The following is a 25,120-nucleotide window of genomic DNA, read 5'->3' on the forward strand; positions in this document are numbered from 1 at the left end:
CAGCGAGATGTACCATCCCTGCCCACAAGCACTTGTCCACGTGTCCGTGGTTAGGTGGACTTTACCGGTAACTGCGTTGTTGAGAACACGGCTAATGTTTTGGGACACGTGCTCGTGCAATGCAGGGACGGCACACCGGGACGGCCGCCGCCATCAGGTTGCGGAATGCTTCCATCTCCATGAGCCTAAAAGGCAACATTTTGAGCGCAAGCAGTCGTGAAATGTGAGAATTTAGTAGTGTGGCCTGTGGGGCGTTGGCTGCATATTTGCGCTTGCGTTCCAAGGACTGGGGTATGGACAACTGAACGCTGCACTGGGACAAGGACATGGACGTGCTTCCTGATGCTGCTACTTGAGAGTGTGCAACGACAGGTGCAGGGCAGGAGGCGTCTTCGCATGCACCATGGACAGGGGATTGGCTTGCATGCACAACAGCAGAAGAAGCAATGGTGCCACCCGCAGACACTGTTCCTGGACCCTGGGGTTCGGCTCACAAAGTTGGGTGCTTTGCTGCCATGTGCCTGATCATGCTGGTGGTGGTCAGGCTGGTCGTTTTGCCACCCCTGCTGATGCTGGTCTGGCAGGTGGTGCAAATGGCCTTTTTGGGGTTATCGGCAGAGTCTTTAAAAAACAACCAGACTCGGGAAGACCTAACAGTTGTACTGGCAACTTCCTTCGTGTTGGTGTTACGGGGAACGGTTGCCTGCCTTATGTCTGCGGCTACCACACTGCTTCTTCCTGCCTGTTGAGGTGCTCTGCCTCCCTCCCCCTGTGTGCTGCTGTCCTCGCTCTGCATATCCTCCTGCCAGGTTGGGTCAGTTACTATATCATCCACCACCTCGTCTTCCACTTCCGTACCCTGGTCCTCCTCATGACTTTCTGGCAATTGTGTCTCATCATCGTCCACCTCTTGTGACACTTTCCCACTGTCGCCTTCGTGTGACCGTGGCTGCTCAAATATTTGGGCATCGCTACACGCGATCTACTCTTGCCCTGCTTCAAGTGGACCGGGCGAGAGGCCCGAATCTATAAATGAAAAAGTGAACAGCTCTTCAGAGTGTCCAAGTGTGGGATCAGTTGTCTCTGGGTACTCGGCATGGTGGGAGGAAGGAGGGTCAGGGTGAGGAATATGCGGTCCAGACTCACGGCTACTGAGACTTGACCGTGTGGAAGACAGGGTGGTGGTGGCTAAGTGACTGGAAGCATTATCCGCTATCCAACCAACAACCTTTTGACACTGCTCTGGGTTCAATAGTGGTGTTCTGCGGTCCCCTAGAAATTGGTACAGGAAGGTCAGGCGAGAAGATGTGGGTGTTTGTTGTGGCACAATTTCGGCTTGCCCATGGCCTTGTCCTCAGCCTCTGCATGCACCATTACCATCACGTCCAGTTCCCCGTCCCTTGCCACGTGCCTTGCCCATTTTAAATGGAGGACAGTATCTTCCACGCTCACTACAAATGACTGAGTTTGGAACGAACTTATATGTGATCCGTGTGATGGAGAAAACAGAGTTTTAAATACCTGGCCTGTAGGTAAGTAGTTTGAACAGCAAACTGGTATGAATTGCTTCACTGACACACTGAAAGAAATTTTTAATGGAGGCCAGAAATGGCAGTATTTTCAGACAACGTATATGTGATCTGTGTGACGGAAAAAACACAGGTTTAAATAGCTGGATTTCTAGCGCTCTAATATGGAAAGGAGCTGGCTGTATTCTGCAGTTCCAACAAGCAAATGGCGCAGAAAAACTGTGTTCTCTGGATTGCTTTTTAAGCAAATAATGAGGATTAAGATCCAAAGAAAAGTATTCCTGGTCCCTGAGACCTGGGCCTATGTCTAGAAATATCTAACAGCAGCAGAAGGCAGAATTGGAATGGAGCCTCTTGCTATATGAACTGCAGTCTGCTATATACACTGCCTGCCTGCCTATATACACTGCCTGCTTGATATCTCTGCAGATGGATTAGTCCTCAGAAGGACTGTTTGTTAAGATGGATATGTGTAATGTACGGTTTTTATCCCTACACTACCTAATACACAAGCAAATCTCTCCCTGACACAGCAGCAGTTCTCCCTACACTGCCTGATCCGGAGTGACTGTGACGAGCATGGCGGCACCTGGTCTGATATAGACCTGATGACGCTGTGCGGCCATCCAATCACTGTAATGCCCACAACCAACATGGCTACGGCATTACAGTGCATGGCAGGCAATCCCTGCATGTTCATTGGCTCTCTAAAGAGCACCAAACATGCAGAGAGGGGACCCAAGCTCCCGGCAGAGCAACCTGGAAATACTCTGCGAGCGCCGAGCTTGTTGAGCACCGTGATGCTCGGGCGAGTACCGAGCAGTGGCAAGCATGCTCGCTCATCACTACTGAGTATATAACTTTGGTACATTTCCATTTATTTTTGAAGAAATTGTACAGTCTATGAAAACAATGAAGGGTTGCCAATAATGGTGAGCAGCACTGTATAGTTGGAATGTGGCAAGCACTATTCATATTCATATTGCATATTTGTGATCATGTGATGTCTTGGTTCGGCACTGAGCACGGAGAATCCTGACAGCATGCGGTGCACGTGCTGTGAGTATTCAGAAGTCTGCAACCATATAAAATGACTGCAGACTTTTATGCCGAGTCTGGAAACCACTTTAACAATAGTAAGGAGATGCTAGGTGTTTGTGTTACGTTTGATCATGAGACTGCACAAGACAGAAGACCCACCATACTGAACAGATGCAGGCAGTATTACAAATAAACATTTACATCCCGGTATCTTATAGGTGACAACATCTCTATTTGGAGTCGTTCTCATCCCTTTCATCTCCATCTGATCCAGTCGCCATGATAACTTTGAACATGCACAGCTCGTCTTTGCAAACTTCCATCTTCTCCCGTTTTATGTTGCACATCCCAACATGAGGCCCTTAAAAATCGCAGTGTCCTACGCTGAGATCTGTCCTACGATGTGCCCCTGAATAATAATTGCCCTTCACTTTGCTACCTGCGCAAAATATGTCTCCCACATTTTCCCTCTTATAGGATGTAGCCACCACACTTTTCTCTAGTATCAAATATTGGCACACCATCAGCCCTTATGATAATAATAATAATAATAATAATAGTCTTTATTTAAATAGCGCCAACATATTCCGCAGCGCTTAACAATTCACAGGTTCATATACAACAGTCATAAGTAACATAGCTAAAGATAATACAATAATTACAGCAAAAATGACAACCCTGCTCGTAAGAGCTTACAATCTACAATGAGGTGGGAGTGACACAACGGACAATGGCTTATTTACAAGGATGGTCCAGCCATCTTGAGGGGATGAGGGATAGATAAAGGCTGCATGAGCTCATCACCAGCCAGTATCTGTAGTGCTTTTGGGTTCGGTGGAGACTTATGTTTGGAGAAATAAGGGATGGGCTATAAGAATATAAAAGGACTTCGATTAGGGAAGGTGATAGGCTGCTTTAAACTGGTGTGTTTTTAGGGAGCGTCTAAAACTGTGTAAGCTGTGGTTCATCCTAATTTCTTGGGGTAGAGCATTCAAAAGACTAGGTGCAGCTCGGGAGAAGTCTTGAAGCCGGGAGTGGGAGGTACGGATTAGTGCGGATGTTAGTCGAAAGTCGCTTGCGGAGCGTAGAGAACGGGTAGGCCGATAAACAGAAATGAGGGAAGAGATGTAGGGGGGTGCCACACTGTGGAGGGCTTTGTGGGTGAGAACAAGCTATTTAAATTGGATCCTATAATTCATGGGCAGTCAGTGCAATGACTGGCACAGAGCGGTGGAGTCTGAGTAACGGTTAGCCAAATAGATGACCCTGGCTGCAGCATTAAGGATGGACTGGAGGGGGGAAAGTCGAGTGAGGGGGAGGCCAATTAATAGAGAGTTACAGTAGTCAAGGCGGGAGTGGATCAGGGCTACAGTGAGGGTTTTTGTTGTTTCCTATCTATATATGGCCTTCATAGTCTCCCGTGTGCTACAGTATATGATTTCTCCTTATATGCAGTATGTTCTACCCATGGCCCCCTTTATCAAGTATGATGGCATCCACAGCTTGCTATATGCACTATGATGTCACCCACAGACCCTATACACAGTAATTATGGCCACCTCAGCATCCATATACAGTATGATGGCCCTCACAGCTCCTTATATGCAGTTTGATGTCCCCACAGCTCCCTATATGCAGTATGTCTCCAGAGCCCCGAATATGCAGTATGATGGCCCCCACAGCTCCCTATATGCAGTATGATGGCCCCCAAAGCCATCCAACACTTTTCCCATGTACAGCACACTGGAATTAAGAGTGCTTTAAAAATAAATAATAATAATTCACAAATTCATGGCAGCAACACACGGGCCGTGTCCACCATTGTGTAGCATCCTTTTTTTTTTTTACAACAGTCTGTAAACGTCTGGGAAGTGAGGAGACCAATTGCTGGAGTTTTGGGAGAGGAATGTTGTCCCTTTATTTTCTGATGTAGGACTCTCGCTGCTTCTCAGTGCAGAGTCTTTGCCTGATTTTTAATATCATCATGTGTCTAAAGTTTTCCATTGGTGAAAGGTCTGGACTGCAGGTGACCAATTCATTACCCAAACTCTTCTGTGAAGCCATACTGTTGTGATGGATGCTCTATGTGGTTTAGCATTGTTTGCTGAAATATGCAAAGCCTCACCTGAAATAGACATTGCCTGGATAGAGCTTATATTGTTGTAATACCTCCATATAATGCTCAGCTCAGCATTGATAGTATCTTACAAGAGGTGTAACCTGCCACTGCCATGGGCACTAATGCAACCCCATACTATCAGATCTGCAGAACTGTGAACTTCAATAATGCCTGTTCTTTAATGCTTTGCCGCCTGAGGGCCTATAGATCACAAGCATCCAGTACTGCCTGTCAGTCCTGTACCTTGTGTATATTGATTTCTCCAGAATCTGAATCTTTTGAAGATACCATGCACTGTAGATGTTGGGATATTCAAAGTCTTTGCTATTTCATATTGAGGAACTTTTTTGTGAAATTGTTCCTCAATGTTTAGACACAGTTGTTCACACATTGATGACCTCTGACGATCTTTGCTTCTGAGAGACTCTGCCTCTCTTACATGCTCTTTTTAATACACGGTCATGTCAGTTATTTTTCATTGTTACCACTACATTTCACATTTTACCAATTTTTGGGGAATTGTGGTTGTACCTTGAAATTATGTTCCAACGATTAAGTCCCCAAGAATCTGTTGTGTCCATGAAATGGGGGGTTCAGATGGGAGCTCCCCCTGTCCACAAATAATACAATGTTAGAAAACGGTAGTAAAGGAAGAGGGCTGAACTGGTCCCTTTTTTCCCCTGCAAGGGATGAAATGGGGAAAAGTAATTCAATAGTAAGGCCTATGTACATTTTTAGTAATAGGCCAAATATCAACATCCCAGGTATACCCTCTGGACAAAAGTATGTGCCCCATAAACATTAATATAGAGTTGGTCCCTCCCTTTGCTTCCACCATTTTGGGAAGACTTTCAAGAAGATTTTGGTGGTGTCTGAGTGAATTTTTGCCAATTCAGAAAATTTGTGAGATCAGACCCTGATGCTGGAGGAGATGCTGGGCTCATAATCTCTGGTCTAGCTCATCCCAAAGTTGTTGGATGGGGTTGAGGTTCGGTCATGTTCTTCAACACCAAACTTCTCCAACCATGTCTTTATAGACCTTATGCACTGGGCAAAGTCATGTGGAACAGAAAAAGACCTTCCCCAAACTCTTCCCACTTCTCAATAATATCACTGGGGATGGTGGAAAATTCAGGAGGAATGAAAGGTCATGAACAGATTTGTTACACCGCCGTCTCTTATGCATCATGGGCGAGGGGTCAGATGTTATAAATCAGGGGCTAGGGGCTGGATGTTATACACCTGCGGCGAGGGGCTGTATGTTATACACTGAGGACGAGGGGCCGAATGTTATATAACAGGGGGTGAAAGGCGGATGTTATATACTGAGGGGTAATGGGGCCAGATGGTTTACACCAGGGTCAATAGCTGTTAAATAAAAACCCACATACAGTCATGGCTGAAAGTGTTGGCATCTTTGAAATTGTTTCAGAAAATGAAGTATTTCTCCCAGAAAATTATTGCAAATGCACGTGTGAGAAAAATGAGAAAAAAAGGTAAATTGGACATCATTTCACACAGAACCCCAAAAATGGGCCAGACAAAATTGTTGGCACCCTCAACTTAATATTTGGTTAAACACACTTTGGAATAAATATCTGCAATCAATCGCTTCCTATAACCATCAACAAGCTTCTTACAACTCTCACCTGGAATTTTGGACCACTCTTCTCTTGAAAACTGCTCCAGGTCTCTCATATTTGAAGGCGCCTTCTCCCAACAGCAATTTTAAGATCTCTCCACAGGTGATCAATGGGATTTAGGTCCGGACTCATTTCTACCACTTCAGAACTCTCCAGCATTTGTTTCCATCCATTTCTGGGTGCTTCTTGATGTATGTTTGGGGTTATTGTCCTGCTGGAAGACCCATGACCTAGGACGCAAACCCTGCTTCCTGACACTGGGAACTACATTGCGACCCAAAATTCTTTGGTAATCTTCAAATTTCATGATGCCCTGCCCACAGTCAAAGCACCCAGTGCCAGAGGCATCAAAACAACCCAAAAACATCTTTGAACCTCCACCATACTTGATTGTAGGTACTGTGTTTTTTTCTTATTCTGCTTTTGGTAAACAGTAGAATGATGTGCTTTACCAAACAGCTCTATCTTGGTCTCATCTGTCCCCAATACGCTTTCCCAGAAGGATTTAGGCTTACTCACATACATTTTGGCAACCTGCAGTCTAGCTTTTTATGTCTGTGTCATCAGTGGGGTCCTCCTGGGTCTCCTGCCATAGTGTTTCATTCCATTCAAATGTCGACGGATAGTTTGCGCTGACACTGATGCCCCCTGAGCCTGCAGGACAGCTTGAATTTCTTTCGATCTTGATTGGGGCTGCTTATCCACCATCCGGACTATCCTTTCATTAATTTTTCTCTGCCATCCACGTTCAGGGAGATTAGTTATAGTGCAATGGATTGTAAATGTCCTCATTAGGTTGTGCACCGTGGACTAAAGAACATCAGATTTATGGAGATGGACTTGTAACCTTGAGATTGTTGATATTGTTCAACAATTTTGGTTCTCAAGTCCTCAGACAGTTCTCTTCTCTTCTTTCTGTTCTCCGTGCTTAGTGTGGCACACACAGACGCACAATGCAAAGATTGAGTCAACTTTTTCCCTTTTAATCTGGTGTGATTTTCATATTGCCCACACCTGATACTTGCCACAGGTGAGTTTGAACGAGCATCACCTGATTGAAACAAAGTTATTTACCCACAATTTTGGAAAGGTGCCAACAACTTTTGTCTGCCCATTTTGGGGGTTTTGTGTGAAATTACATCAAATTTTCCTTTTTTTCTCCGTTTTTTTTATATTGTTCCAATACGCACAAATGAAATGAACATGTGTATAACAAAACATGTGTAATTGCAAACATTTTCTGGGAGAAATACTTCATTTTCTGGAACAATTTCAAGGGTGACAACACTTTCATCCATGTCTGTAGTGTATATCTTCAGCACATCCCAAAATGAATACACCCTACCCCCTCACACATCAAAAAGGATTCCTAAACAAATACAGAACCCAAATCAGATCCCTAAAATATTACAGACCTCATAGCAGACCCTGTAAATATAGATCAGATACCCCTTAGATCCCAATGCTTGTGTCCTTATACGTTGTACCATTATATACAGAGGTGTCTAATAAAGTCCCTGTTACAATTTGTCTTCTTGCGGATTTTAGAAAAGTTCCTCAAAGTCCAGCTGGTGAGTGGGAAAAATCATTGTGTTGGAAGACTGGAGGTGGAAGATGATGGGGAATGGGCCACTGTGTGTGACTATAACTGGAGCAAACTCAACTCCAAGGTGGTGTGTAAACAGCTGAGTTGTGGGTCTCCTTTATCCGCCATGCCTTGTGGTTCGCTAAAAAAAGGAAGCGGCGCCATCTGGATGAATGAGGTGAAATGCAGCGGGGATGAGAAGTCTCTGATTGAATGCCCGGTGTCCCCTCTGACAAAGCACAAGTGTTTCCACAAGAAAGACGTCTGGGTGGTTTGCAGAGGTATGAAATCATTCACCATTACATTGTGTTACCAGTTCATAGTCCAGTTCAATTAGTTCTAAGAAATACAAAAGTGTCAGATATAGATAGATAGATAGAGAGATAGATGATAGATAGATAGATAGAGAGATAGATAGAGAGATAGATAATAGATAGAGAGATAGATAAATGATAGATAATAGATAGATAGATAATAGATAGATAGATAATAGATAGATAATAGATAGATAGATAGATAAATGATAGATAATAGATAGATAGATAATAGATAGATAGATAGATAATAGATAGATAGATAATAGATAGATAGATAATAGATAGATAGATAAATGATAGATAATAGATAGATAGATAGATAGATAGATAGATTGGGTTTACCAAAATTTACAAACTTTCTGCTGTTTACAATAAACCAATGAAAAAAGAAAAATGGAAATATCTCACCACAACTAATTTAACAAGCGGTTTCTCCAAAGTCATCACTAAATGCCACTTTTACTGTCTACTGCAGTCTCAGAATCATTCACCCCCTCACAACGAGCATCTTTAATACTTAATAGAGCCCCTCTGGCTGTTAAAACCTGCTGCAATTGAGAATTATAGCCACATACCACCTTTTAGCCACTTTCGTGATAAATCTTATCCCATTACTCATGGACAATGGCCTCCAGATCACTAATATTCTTGGGTATGCTGTTGCAATCTCCTTCTTTACCATCCCATGAAAGATTTTCTATGGAGTTCAAGGGACTGTGACAACCACTCCAGAATCTTCCAGGGCTTCTTCTAAAACCAAGCCCTGCTATTTGATGCTATTTCCAAGGATTTCCTGATATTTGGTTGAATCTCTCACTCTGCTTCACTGTAGGCATCACTGAGACTCCTCCATGCTTTACTGTAGATGTCACCGAACCTCCACCACGCTTCACTGTAGGCATCACCTAGCCCCCACCATGCTTCACTGTAGGCATCACTGGGCCACTGACATGCTTCACTGTAAGCAGCACTGAACCACTGGTGTCTTTCTCTGTAGGCAGCACCAAACTACCACCATGCTTCACTGTAGGTAGGGTGTTCTGTTCAACTAATGCTTCATTCTTCCTCATGCTTTACTGCAGGCATCACTGAGTCACTGCCATGCTTCACTGTTAGCAGCACCAAACCACAGCCATGCTTCTCTGTAGGCAGCTCCAAACCACTACCATGCTTCACCGTCGGTAGGGTGTTCTGTTCAATTTCTGCTTTGCTCTTCCTCCTCCAGATATACCACTGATCCATACATCCGAAAAGTTTCCGTTTCATTGCTCCACAGAAAAGAATCACAAATTTTGTGTAGGTAATTTTATGGTTTTGAGCTTATTAAGACCAACTTTTCTTGTGCTTTGGGGTCACTGGAGGTAACGCTTTGGAGGTCGGGCATGGAGACTTTCAGCATTTAGTATGCACCTTACTGTACAAACTGAAACCTCAGTGCTGCTACCACCAGATCTCACTGCAGTAATTTTGCAGTCACTCAAGAGATTTTGACCACCTGCTCAGGAATCTGGTGGCAGCCGGTGACAGCTTACTCTTTCTGCCACGTCCAGGTAGTGTAATCAGTATTCCTATAATTTTGTGCTTGTGAACTCTGCTTCAAACTGTATCTTTAGGAACATTCAATGTATGTAGTTTTTTGTACCCTTTTACTTGCTTATGCAAGGCAATGATCTTTTCTCTGAACTTTTTGGATCACTTTTGTGACAAACCAACAATATTATTGACATGGAGTCTATTGCACATGAGGAGTGGGATTGTGTCCAAATATTCATCACATCTGCATCAGGTTATAACAGCCAGAGGGGCTGTACTAAGTACTAAAAATGCTTGTTATGGAGAAATGACTAGTTCTGAGACTGCAATAGTTAGTAAAAATGGCATTTTGGGATGAATTTCAAGAAACCACTTAGTTGTATTGAGTTAACTGTAGATAGATATAATACCCACTCAATGTTCTATATTTTCAATTTTTTGTTATGATTTTATTTCTAATCTTTCTCCTACATCCATATTTATAACTAAATGTCATTTTAACAGAACCTTTCAAGGTCAGACTTGTGGATGGGCCCAGCAGATGTGCTGGCAGGTTGGAGGTCTATCATGATGGGCGGTGGGGAAGTGTATGTGATGACCTCTGGGATGACCGGGACGCCAATGTTACATGCAGCCAGATAGATTGTGGATCCTGCCAGCCGTACAAACCAGGGAGGAAGAGGTTTGGTAAATCAAGTGGAAAAATCTTATTAGATGATGTCCAGTGCAACGGAAATGAAGCATCACTGGAAAAATGCAAGCATCGCATGTGGTCCTACCATGATTGCACCCATGAAGAGGATGTGAGTGTGTACTGCAAAGGTGCGTATTCCTTGTGTGACTCTTCTTTGAATAAAGCAAGTCCTTTCATTTTTATCCATAAGATGCCTTGTCTATTCCTGTACAGGCAATAAACTGTATCTAACCCGCTGAGCGCATGTGCAGACATAGTAAATTATGTGCATACTCTGGATGTCTTCAGCTACTGCTCATTGCCTGCACAGGAATAGGGCCAACAAAGGAAAGCAAAGGAAAGTCAGGAAAAAGCTGATGTTGGTAAATCACATGACTGCCACCAACTTATGACTACTATAGTAAAGTCTCCTATATTCAAGAATATTACTACTACTATAATACTGTCTTTATATACCAGAATATAACTACTATAATACTGCCCCCTATGTACAAGAATATAACTACTATCATACTGCTTTTATATACCAGAATATAACTACTATAATACTGCCCCCTATGTACAAGAAAATAACTACTATAATACTGCTCCTATATTCAAGAATATAATTACTATAATACTGCCCCCTATGTACAAGAATATAAATACTATAATACTGCTTTTATATACCAGAATATAACTACTATAATACTGCTGTTATATACCAGAATATAACTACTATACTACTGCCCCCTAAGTAGAAGAATATAACTACTATAATACTGCCCCCTATATACAAGAATATAACTACTATAATACTGCCTCCTATGTACAAGAATATAACTACTATAATACTGCCCCTATGTACAAGAATATAACTACTATAATACTGCCTCCTATGTACAAGAATATAACTACTATAATACTGCCCCTATGTACAAGAATATAAGTACTATAATACTGCCCCCTATGTACAAGAATATAACTACTATAATACTGCCCTCTATGTACAAGAATATAACTACTATAATACTGCACCTATATGTAAGAATTTATCTACTATAATACTGCCCCTATGTACAAGAATATAACTACTATAATACTGCCTCTATGTACAAGAAAATAACTACTATAATACTGCCCCTATGTACAAGAGTATAACTACTATAATACTGCCTCTATGTACAAGAATATAACTACTATAATACTGCTCCTATATATAAGAATTTAACTACTATAATACTGCCCCCTATGTACTAGAATATAACTACTATAATACTGTCCCTATGTACAAGAATATAACTACTATAATACTGCCCCTATGTACAAGAATATAACTACTATAATACTGCCCCTATGTACAAGAATATAACTACTACAATACAGCCCCTATGTACAAGAATATAACTACTATAATACTGCCCCTATATATAAGAATATAACTACTATAATACTGCCCCTATGTTAAAAACCATAACTATTATAATACTGCCTCCAAAGTACAAAAGTATAATTACTATAATACAGCTCTTTTGTATAAGAATATAACTATAATCTAGAATAAAACAATGAATAAATCCCCTTAAGTAAGTAAATAAATATCAGTAATACATGTAAAAAAGAGGGTTACTTATTTGAACTTTTCTTTTAATAAAAAAAATATAAAAGCCATTGCACCGCGACATGGTGTACCCAATCAGGATGGTCCCTAACTCTAGTAACTCAACTTCCTATGTACCAGAAGGCCTCGAAATGGACACTTATACTAACAGGTGTACTGGCCCATGTTATTAATTTTGTTTTAGTTCCTTGAACTTTTTAAATGTGGCGGTGTCCCCCCTGCACCCTTTGGGCTATTTACATTGTCTATCTAGCATTCCACAGGCAGGTGTAAAATACAGTCACGTCCGAGTCCTACTTTGCCCCTGTCTATTTTGAGACCTGCTGACTCATAGCGAGAATAGTTACTACTGTTAGGGACCATCCTGATTGGGTACACCTTGTCACGGTGGGATGGCTTTGACGCTTTTTTGATCAAAGGAAAATGCTAACTAAATATTTTATGTTTTTTACACATATTACTATTATTTATTTCCTTACTTCAGGATATCTATTCATTGTTTTTATTCTAGGTTATACAGTGGCATGTAAAAGTTTGGGCACCCCTGGTCAAAATTACTGTTATTGTAAAAGATGAAATGATCTCTAAAAGGCCTAAAGTCTTTGTGACAGAAAATACCCAAAAGTGACACCATTCTAAAAACTGCACCCCTCAAGGTGCTCAAAACCATATTCAAGAACTTTATTAACCCTTCGGGTGCTTCACAGGAATTTTTCGAATGTGGAAGAAAAAAATTAACATTTAACTTTTTTCACAAAAATGTTACTTTAGACCCAATTTTTTTTATTTTCGCAGGGGTAACAGGAAAAAATGGACCCCAAAATTTGTTTTTCAATTTCCCCTGAGCACACAGATACCCCATATGTGGGGAAAAACCACTGTTTGGGCGCACGGCAGGGTTCGGAAGGGAAGGAGCGCCATTTGACTTTTTGATTGTAAAATTTGCTTGAATAATTAGCGGACGCCATGTTGCGTTTGGAGAGCCCCTGATGTGCCTAAACAGTGGAAACTCCATACAAGTGACACCATTTTGGAAACTAGATGTGTGGTGAGCACCTTGAACCCCCAGATGCTTCACAGAAGTTTATAGCATTGAGCCGTAAAAATAAAATTTTCACATTTTTCCCACAAAAATGTTTTTCAGCCCCCAATTTTGCATTTTCATAAGGGTAACAGGAGAAATTGCACCATGCAGTTTGTTGTGCAATTTCTCCTGAGTAAGCAAATACCCCATATGTGGGGGAAAACCACTGTTTGGGCGCACAGCAGAGTTCGGAAGGGAAGGAGCGCCATTTGACTTCTTGATTTTTGATTATAAAATTTGCTTGAATAATTAGCGGACGCCATGTTGCGTTTGGAGAGCCCCTGATGTGCCAAAATAGTGGAAACCCCCCACAAGTGACACCATTTTGGAAACTAGACCCCTCAGGGAACTTATCTAGATGTGTGGTGAGCACCCTGAACCCCCAAATGCTTTACAGAAGTTTATAACATGGAGCAGTGAAAATAAAAAAATCTAACTTTTTCAACAAAAATTATGTTTTAGCTCCAATTTTTTTATTTTCACAAGTGTAAGAGGAAAAAATGGACCCCAAAAACATTTGTGCAATTTCTCCTGAGTACGCCAATACCCCATATGTGGGGAAAATACAGTGTTTGGGCGCACGGCAGACTTCAGAAGGGAAGGAGCACTGTGTGACTTTTTGAACGCAAAATTGGCTGGAATCGAGAGCGGACGCCATGTCGCGTTTGGAGAGCCCCTGATGTGCCTAAATAATGGAAACCCTCCACAAGTGACCCCATTTTGGAGACTACACCCCTCAAGGATTTTATCAAGGGGTATACTGAACATTTTGAACTCAGAGGTACGACACAGAATTTGATAACATTAGGTCATCATATTGAATAAGTTGTCATTAGTCTTGAGCGCAAGTGCTCACTACTTGAGTTTGCATCGGGTACTCAGGTATGCACCAAGTATCGCGGATGCTCGAGTGACATGCTCGAGTCCTCGTCCCGCATGTTTCACAGTTATTAGACACCCAAAAAAAACATGCGGGGATCGCTCGTGCATGGCAGGCAATCCCCGCAAGGATTTTTTTTGCCGCGAAGCATATGGGACGGAGACTCGAGCATGTCACTTGAGCACCCGCGATACTCTATGCATACCCGAGCACCCAATGCAAACTCAAGTAGCGAGCACTTGTGCTCAACACTAGTCGCCATATCGTCATCTTTTTTTTTTACTTTTGAAAAAAATCCCAACCCTAACCTAACCCAACTCTAACCCTAGTTCAACCCTAACCCCAACCCCAACCCTAACCCTCGCCCAACCCTAACCCTAGCCCTAACCCTAGCCCAACCCCAACCCTAACCCCAACCCTAACCCCAACCCTAACCCTAGCCCAACCCTAACCCTAGCTCAACCCTAACCCCAACCCTAACCCTAGCCCAACCCTAACCCCAACCCTAACCCTAGCACAACTCCAACCCTAGAGTTTATTTTTTACACCGTTTCTCGCACGGTATAAGTGATTAGACGACTTTATTCTTCGGGTCTGTGTGATTACAGCGATACCAGAATCATATCGTGTTTTTATGATTGACAGCTGTCACACACTAAAAGACGCATTTTTTGGCAAATCTCCATATTTTGACAGCTATAATTTTTCCATATTTTGGACGACTGAGTCATGTGACGGCTTGTTTTTTGCGGGATGAGTTGATGGTTTTTTGGTGCAATTTTCAGGTAGGTGACATTTTTTGATCGCTTTCTATTCTGATTTTTGGGAGTCAGAATAAACAAAAACCAACAATTCAGGAATTGTTTTTTTTTACATTTTTTTATTCTGTTCCGCGTGTGGTAAAATTGATAAGGTAGCTTTATTCTTCGGGTCAGTACGTTTACAGCGGTACCACATTTATATCGTTTTTCTATGTTTTGGCACTTTTACACAATAAAAGCTATTTTATAGAAAAAATTATTTTTTTGCATTGCTTTATTCTGAGAGCTATAACTTTTTTATTTTTTGGCTGATGGAGCTGTATGGTGGCTTGTTTTTTTGCAGGACAAGATGAAGTTTTCAGTGGTACCATTTTTATTTATATTCGTCTTTTTGATCGCGTGTTATTCCATTTTTTTGGGCAATATGATGATAAAGCATTGTTTTTTGCTTTGTTTTTTATTTTTATTTTTTACCGTGTTCACTAAAGGGGTTAACTAGTGGGACAGTTTTATAGGTCGAGTCGTTCCGGACATGGCGATACCAAATATGTGTACTTTAATTGTTTTATTTTTATTTTTTTCATAATAATATTTATTGATGGGTACATTATATTTTTATTTTGGTGGATTATTATTTTTATTTTTTATTTTATATTTTTACAAATATTTTTTTTTTTTTTTTCATTTTTAAACACTTTTTTTACTTTTATTCTTTGTCCCACTATGGGACTTTCACTTTTTTTATTCTGATCGCCTGTATAGCATACAAGGTATAGCATACGATCGCAGCATTGCAGGGGTTAATGTGCCGCTCCCAGCACATAGCACCGGGTGTCAGCTGTGATCGCGCCCGCACAGCCTGTGACGTACTAATACATATCAGGCTCTTAAGTCCCAGGGCACAGATACGTATTAGTACGTCTTGGGCTTTAAAGAGGTTAAAGATCACACATTTCTTTTGTATTTTCAAAAATAAATATATATTGTAATTTTTCACATTTTAAAAATTACAAATAGGAAATTGCGCCAATGAAAACGTTTGGGCACCCTTGGAGATTTGTGTGCTCAAATAAATTTGACCAAGGTTTCAGACCTTAATTAGCCTGTTAGGGTTATGGCTTGTTCACTATCATCGTTAGGAAAGGCCAAGTTATGTAAATTTCCCAGTTTTATAAAAACCCAGCCTCCTCTATAACCTTGTGCCAAAAAACAGCAGCCATGGGTTCTTCTAAGCAGCTGCCTAGTACTTTGAAAATTAAAATGGTGGAGGCCCACAAAACAGGAGAAGGCTATAAGAAGATAGCAAAGCGTTTTTAAGTTGACCTTTCCTCAGTTCGAAATGTAATTAAGAAATGGCAGTGAACAGGAACAGTGGAGGTCAAGATAAGATCTGGAAGACCAAGCAAAATTTCAGTGAGAGCTGCTCATGGGATTCCTAGAGAGGCAAATCGGAACTCCTGCTTGAGGCAAAAGACCTTCAGGCTGGGTGCCCACGTAGCGTTTTACAAGCGTATATGCTGTGGAATTTCCGCAGCGTAAACGCTTGTGAAACACTTGGTAATCCGTCCCCCATGGTCCCCAATGACAAGCCGCAATGTCAATGCCCATGCTGCGGATTTTTCAGCAGCATTTATGCTGCGCTCAAAAATCCGCAGCATGTCCATTAATTTTGCAGACACGCAGCGTAATCGCCGCCATTGACTTGCATTGAGACGCATATAATCCGTGTAAGTACATTTGTACACACGGATATTATGCGTTTCTATGTGCGGATGGTACCCAAGTCTGGAGGAGAGGAGACTCTCATCCAGACCTGGGTACCATAGAAACTGTAAAAAAAATAATTTAAAATAAAAAATAAAGTTTATACTCGCCTTTCGATGTCCTCCCGGTGTTTTGTCTGCTCCGTCCGGTCTCTTGCAATGCTTGCGGTGTTGTGAAGGACCTGCCATGACGTCACTGAGTCATGTGACCCATCACATGGCTCAATGACGTCACCGCAGGTCCTTCACAACAGCGCGAGCCGCCCAATACACCGGACGCAGCGGAGATGACACCGGGAGAACATCGGAAGGTGAGTATAAACTTTATTTTTTTATTTTTTACCATTCTTATTCTTTTTTTTTTTAACTAACTTGATCACACTACTATAAATCCATGCCGGTTGCATGTGACCAAGTTGTCAAGCACTTTTCCAAGTGATGCTAAAATCGCTTGGAAAAGCGCTTGATAACCCGCATGCAGAAATGCATGCAAAGACGCTGCAAAGACGCTTGACAAACGCTTCTACCTGGGGGGGAAAACGCATTTAAAAAACACATGCATTTTTCCTGCCAGGGAGAAGCGTAAAAAATATGCAGCATTTCTGCATCGTGAGCACATAGCCTCAGAAAGATTTAGCAGACTCTGGAGTTGTGGTACATTGTTCTACTGTTCAGAGTCACCTGCACAATTATGGCCTTCATGAAAGAGTCATCCGAAGAAAACATCTCTTGCGTCCTCATCATAAAATTCAGCATCAGAAGTATGCAAAAGAACATCTAAACAAGCCTGATGCATTTTGGAAACAAGTCCTGTGGACCAATGAGGATAAAATATATCTCTTTGGCCACAATGATCAAAGGTATGTGTGGAGAAAAAGGGCAGAGAATTTCAGGAAAAGAACATCTCGCCAACTATTAAGCATGGGGGTGGATCAATCATGCTTTGGGGTTGTGTTGCAGTCAATAGCATGGGGAACATTTCACGGGTAGAGGGAAGAATGGATTAAATGAAATTTCAACAAATTCTTGATGAAAACATAGCACCATCTGTAAAAAAACAGAAGTTGAAAAGAGGATGATTCTACAAATGGATAATGATCCTAAATACTCATCAAAATCCACAACAGACTACCTCAAAAGGTGCTAGCTGAAGGTTTTACAATGGCCCTCACAGTCCCCTGATCTGAACATCATTGAAAATCTGTGGCTAGGCCTCAAAATAGCAGTGCATGCAAGACGACCCAGGAATCTCACAGAACTGGAAGAATTTTCCGAGGAAGAATGGATGAAAATCCCTCAAATAAGAATTGAAAGACTTGTCTGGCTATAAAAAGCGTTTACGAGCTGTGATACTTTGAAAAGGGGGCGCTACTAGGTACTAACCATGCAGGATGCCCAAACTTTTTGCATTGGCCCATTTTCCTTTTTGTAATTTTTAAAATGTAAAAGATGAAAATATATATTTTTGTTTTGCTTAAAATACAAAGGAAATGTGTCATCTTTAACTTTAGGCCTTTTCGAGATAATTTCATCTTCAACTTGCTTAACTGTTCACAATAACAATAATTTTGACCAGGGGTGCCCAAACTTTTATATGTCACTATATTTGTCTGTTTATGGCCACAGTGTGAATGTGCACCTACATATTACACTTCTACCAACAGTTGTGCTGGCCCCTAAGAATATAAGTAAATATTACCCCTATGTACAAGAAGACATTACATTACATTTATTTGGAACTGGAAAAATTGTCTGTCTACAGCAAAAAGAAATGACAGCTGGCAATTTAGCAATATCATCACACTTCTCAGTGTCTGCAGATTTCTCCAGACTGAACAAGAAAACAAGAAATACTTACACATTGCTAAACTATAATATTACCAAAGAAAAAATACTTCAGGGAGCAGCAAACCAGCCGAATCTGACATAATCAAAGACACTGATATTAAGCAAAATCCAAGGATGTGAAACTTGGAAATTATAGGAGAAAGTAGAACAAAAGCTATATAATATTTTCTATAGATTATATTTTGCATTATCTTAAAGGGATCGTCTCAATTTGTCTCTTGAGCAGTTCATAGTTCTGCAGTCTCCTTACTTCTTGGTTTCTGGCAAGGTGGGCACTCCTCCTTGAGTAACATTTCTGGTGAGCAGCAGAACTTTAGTATCATAAGTAGAACTATAATGCTCAGCACAAGTTCTGCTGTAACACATTAAACCATCAGAGGTTTGTTCTGGAGTCCACAGTGTTATTGCTGCATTTGCTAGAGATAGCAGGGCACTTGAACAAGGGCACAGCTCTGGACAGTAAAAGCTGTGAAGCTGGGGCTGGGATGGTGATTACACGGGACATACAACACTATAGCTACTATAATACTGCCTCCTATGTACAATAATATTACTGTGATAATACTGCTCAAATGTATAAGATTATAACTACTATAATACTGCCCCCTATTTACAAGAATATAACTACTATAATACTGCTCCTATGTACAAGAATATAACTACTATAATACTGTCCCCTATGTACAAGAATATAACTACTATAATACTGAACCTATGTACAAGAATATAACTACTATAATACTGCTCCTATGTACAAGAATATAACTACTATAATACTGCTCCTATGTACAAAAATATAACTACTAGAATACTGCTCCTATGTACAAGAATATAACTACTATAATACTGCCCCCTATGTACAAGAATATAACTACTATAATACTGTCCCCTATGTACAAGAATATAACTACTATAATACTGAACCTATGTACAAGAATATAACTACTATAATACTGCTCCTATGTACAAAAATATAACTACTATAATACTGCTCCTATGTACAAGAATATAACTACTAGAATACTGCTCCTATGTACAAGAATATAACTACTAGAATACTGCTCCTATGTACAAGAATATAACTACTATAATACTGTCCCCTATGTACAAGAATATAACTACTATAATACTGAACCTATGTACAAGAATATAACTACTGTACTAAAATACTGCCCCCTATGTACAAGAATATAACTACTATAATACTGCCCCCTATGTAGAAGAATATAACTACTATAATACTGCCCCCTATGTACAAGAATATAACTACTATAATACTGCCCCTATGTACAAGAATATAACTACTTTAATACTGCCGCCTATGTATAAGAATATAACTACTATAATACTGCCCCCTATGTATAAGAATATAACTACTATAATACTGCCCCCTATGTATAAGAATATAACTAGTATAATACTGCCCCCTATGTACAAGAATATAACTACTATAATACTGCTCCTATGTACAAGAATATAACTACTATAATACTGCTCCTATGTACAAGAATATAACTACTATAATACTGCTCCTATGTACAAGAATATAACTACTATAATACTGCTCCTATGTACAAGAATATAACTACTTTAATACTGCCCCCTATGTACAAGAATATAACTACTATAATACTGCCCCCTATGTACAAGAATATAACTACTATAATACTGCCCCTATGTACAAGAATATAACTACTATAATACTGCCCCCTATGTACAATATAACTACTATAATACTGCTCCTATGTACAAGAATATAACTACTATAATACTGCCCCTATGTACAAGAATATAACTGCTATAATACTGCCCCTATGTGCAAGAATATAACTGCTATAATACTGCCCCCTATGTACAAGAATATAACTACTATAATACTGCCCCCTATGTACAAGAATATAACTACTGTAATACTGCCCCCTATGTACAAGAATATAACTACTATAATACTGCCCCATATGTACAAGAATATAACTACTATAATATTGCCCCCTATGTACAATATAACTACTAGAATACTGCCACCTATGTATAAGAATATAACTACTATAATACTGCCCCCTATGTATAAAAATATAACTACTATAATACTGCCCCCTATGTATAAGAATATAACTACTATAATACTGCCCCCTATGTACAAGAATATAACTACTATAATACTGCTCCTATATACAAGAATATAACTACTTTAATACTGCCCCCTATGTACAAGAATATAACTACTATAATACTGCCCCCTATGTACAAGAATATAACTACTATAATACTGCCCCCTATGTACAAGAATATAACTACTATAATACTGCCCCCTATGTACAACAATATAACTACTATAATACTGCTCCTATGTTCAACAATATAACTACTATAATACTGCCCCTATGTACAAGAATATAACTGCTATAATACTGCCTCTATGTGCAAGAATATAACTACTATAATACTGCCCCCTATGTTCAAGAATATAACTACTGTAATACTGCCCCCTATGTACAACAATATAACTATGATAATACTAATTCCTATGTACAAGAATATAACTACTATAATACCGCCCCTATGTGCAAGAATATAACTACTATAATACTGCCCCCTATGTACAACAATATAACTACTATAATACTGCTCCTATGTACAAGAATATAACTGCTATAATACTGCCCCTATGTGCAAGAATATAACTACTATAATACTGCCCCCTATGTACAAGAATATAACTACTGTAATACTGCCCCCTATGTACAACAATATAACTATGATAATACTAATTCCTATGTACAAGAATATAACTACTATAATACTGCCCCTATGTCCAAGAATATAAATACTATAATACTGCCCCTATGTGCAAGAATATAACTACTATGATACTGCCCCCTATGTACAAGAATATAACTACTGTAATACTGCCCCCTATGTACAACAATATAACTATGATAATACTAATTCCTATGTACAAGAATATAACTACTATAATACTGCCCCTATGTGCAAGAATATAACTACTATAATACTGCTCCTATGTACAACAATATAACTACTATAATACTGCTCCTATGTACAAGAATATAACTGCTATAATACTGCCCCTATGTGCAAGAATATAACTACTATAACACTGCCCCCATGTACAAGAATATAACTACTGTAATACTGCCCCCTATGTACAACAATATAACTATGATAATACTAATTCCTATGTACAAGAATATAACTACTATAATACTGCCCCTATGTCCAAGAATATAACTACTATAATACTGCCCCTATGTGCAAGAATATAACTACTATAATACTGCCCCCTATGTACAACAATATAACTACTATAATACTGCCCCCTATGTACAACAATATAACTACTATAATACTGCCCCTATGTGCAAGAATATAACTACTATAATACTGCCCCCTATGTACAACAATATAACTACTATAATACTGCTCCTATGTACAAAAATATAACTACTATAATACTGCCCCCTATGTACAAGAATATAACTGCTATAATACTGCCCCTATGTACAAGAATATAACTACTATAATACTGCCCCTATGTACAAGAATATAACTACTATAATACTGCCCCCTATGTACAACAATATAACTACTATAATACTGCCCCTATGTGCAAGAATATAGCTACTATAATACTGCCCCCTATGTACAAGAATATAACTACTATAATACTGCCCCTATGTGCAAGAATATAACTACTATGATACTGCCCCCTATGTACAAGAATATAACTACTGTAATACTGCCCCCTATGTACAATAATATAACTATGATAATACTAATTCCTATGTACAAGAATATAACTACTATAATACTGCCCCTATGTGCAAGAATATAACTACTATAATACTGCCCCCTATGTACAACAATATAACTACTATAATACTGCTCCTATGTACAAGAATATAACTGCTATAATACTGCCCCTATGTGCAAGAATATAACTACTATAATACTGCCCCCTATGTACAAGAATATAACTACTGTAATACTGCCCCCTATGTACAACAATATAACTATGATAATACTAATTCCTATGTACAAGAATATAACTACTATAATACTGCCCCTATGTCCAAGAATATAACTACTATAATACTGCCTCTATGTGCAAGAATATAACTACTATAATACTGCCCCCTATGTACAAGAATATAACTACTGTAATACTGCCCCCTATGTACAACAATATAACTATGATAATACTAATTCCTATGTACAAGAATATAACTACTATAATACTGCCCCTATGTCCAAGAATATAACTACTATAATACTGCCCCTATGTGCAAGAATATAACTGCTATAATACTGCCCCTATGTACAAGAATATAACTACTATAATACTGCTCCTATGTACAAGAATATAACTACTATAATACTGCCCCCTATGTACAACAATATAACTACTATAATACTGCCCCTATGTGCAAGAATATAGCTACTATAATACTGCCCCCTATGTACAAGAATATAACTACTATAATACTGCCCCTATGTGCAAGAATATAACTACTATGATACTGCCCCCTATGTACAAGAATATAACTACTGTAATACTGCCCCCTATGTACAACAATATAACTATGATAATACTAATTCCTATGTACAAGAATATAACTACTATAATACTGCCCCTATGTGCAAGAATATAACTACTATAATACTGCTCCTATGTACAAGAATATAACTACTATAATACTGCCCCCTATGTACAAGAATATAACTACTATAATACTGCCCCTATGTGCAAGAATATAACTACTATGATACTGCCCCCTATGTACAAGAATATAACTACTGTAATACTGCCCCCTATGTACAACAATATAACTATGATAATACTAATTCCTATGTACAAGAATATAACTACTATAATACTGCCCCTATGTGCAAGAATATAACTACTATAATACTGCCCCCTATGTACAACAATATAACTACTATAATACTGCTCCTATGTACAAGAATATAACTGCTATAATACTGCCCCTATGTGCAAGAATATAACTACTATAATACTGCCCCCTATGTACAAGAATATAACTACTGTAATACTGCCCCCTATGTACAACAATATAACTATGATAATACTAGTTCCTATGTACAAGAATATAACTACTATAATACTGCCCCTATGTCCAAGAATATAACTACTATAATACTGCCCCTATGTGCAAGAATATAACTACTATAATACTGCCCCCTATGTACAACAATATAACTACTATAATACTGCCCCCTATGTACAACAATATAACTACTATAATACTGCCCCTATGTGCAAGAATATAACTACTATAATACTGCCCCCTATGTACAACAATATAACTACTATAATACTGCCCCCTATGTACAACAATATAACTACTATAATACTGCCCCTATGTGCAAGAATATAGCTACTATAATACTGCCCCTATGTACAAGAATATAACTAGGATAATACTGCCCCCTATGTACAAGAATATAACTACTATAATACTGCTCCCTATGTACAAGAATATAACTACTATAATACTGCTCCTATGTACAAGAGTATAACTACTATAATACTGCCCCTATGTACAAGAACATAACTACTATAATACTGCTCCTATGTACAAGAATATAACTACTATAATACTGCTCCCTATGTACAAGAATATAACTACTATAATACTGCTCCTATGTACAAGAGTATAACTACTATAACACTGCCCCTATGTACAAGAATATAACTACTATAATACTGCCCCCTATGTACAGGAATATAACTACTATAATACTGCCCCCTATGTACAAGAATATAACTACTATAATACTGCCCCCATGTACAAGAATATAACTACTATAATATCCTTTATACATGTTAATACTGATCTTGTATTGAGTGGCAGCCTGTATTATAATATGGTCCTGCTGGTGTCTACTAAAAGTACTCTAAGTAGGGGATGAATCAGTTGTTGTCTGGTTTTTATGAATGCGATTGTTTCAATGAATTGAATTTTACTGATTGTTTACGTTTTTGTGTATAAAATGTAATCTCAATATCTTACAGGATGAAGGAAAAGAAGTCTTCTCACATATTCTTCATATGCTGGCGGTCTCTAAAGCTTTTATTTCCAACAAAATGTCTTTTTTAATGATCTTGTTGGTGATTTACACATATATAAAGAGCAATGAATTAACTAATGCCTCTGTTTCACTTTTATATTTATTTAATATGAATTCTTATTTAACATATGTTGCCCTTGGATATAAACAAATTAATTTTCTCCCTATCTAAACTCAGATTTTTTTTTCCAAAATGTTACTGATACTATATATATATATATGTGTGTGTTTTTCTCATATGATACATCTTTTACAATTCTGGTGGTCTGCAGCCTCCACTAGGGGGAGCTAGCTGAATATGGATTTATATTGTTCATACTGAACTCATTTAAAACTGTATTGTCTTGAGCTCCACCTTGTGGTGGTTGTAGTAGTTGCTATGAGTGTCGGTGCTAGCTAATGAAGTAGTTGAGTGATGGGACCATTCACACCACAAGCATTATAGGAAATGCTGCCCTGCCTCTATGTCGTATATATCATAGCATACAGCATCTCCTTGTTTGATACAAGCTCAGAGTCTCTTCATTTCTTTATTATTTTTTCCAAAAAGTCAAGATAGTTCTAAAGTAAGTATTTGCTCAAAAATCACATCATCCTGACAACGCTTCT

The 25,120-nt window shown here is 39.1% G+C and overlaps 1 protein-coding gene across 3 annotated transcripts in view; it reads left to right on the plus strand.

Moving 5' to 3' along the window:
• LOC141168944 (CD5 antigen-like) overlaps positions 1-24,598 on the plus strand; it is a 154,345-nt gene extending 129,747 nt beyond the window's left edge. For 2 of the 3 annotated variants that reach the window (XM_073655084.1, XM_073655083.1), the window contains exons 2-4: positions 7,881-8,198; positions 10,272-10,589; positions 24,456-24,598. In XM_073655084.1, the coding sequence (XP_073511185.1) occupies positions 7,881-8,198; positions 10,272-10,589; positions 24,456-24,460 (641 nt within the window). In that variant the 3' untranslated portion in view covers positions 24,461-24,598. The remainder of the gene's footprint in view (positions 1-7,880; positions 8,199-10,271; positions 10,590-24,455) is intronic. The other variant, XM_073655082.1, reaches the window with a different exon arrangement.
• Positions 24,599-25,120: the final 522 nt, after the last annotated feature.

Source organism: Phyllobates terribilis, unplaced genomic scaffold (assembly GCF_046119375.1).
Source record: "Phyllobates terribilis strain yellow unplaced genomic scaffold, ASM4611937v1 Scaffold_1__5_contigs__length_1240528914, whole genome shotgun sequence".
Taxonomy (NCBI): domain Eukaryota; kingdom Metazoa; phylum Chordata; class Amphibia; order Anura; family Dendrobatidae; genus Phyllobates; species Phyllobates terribilis.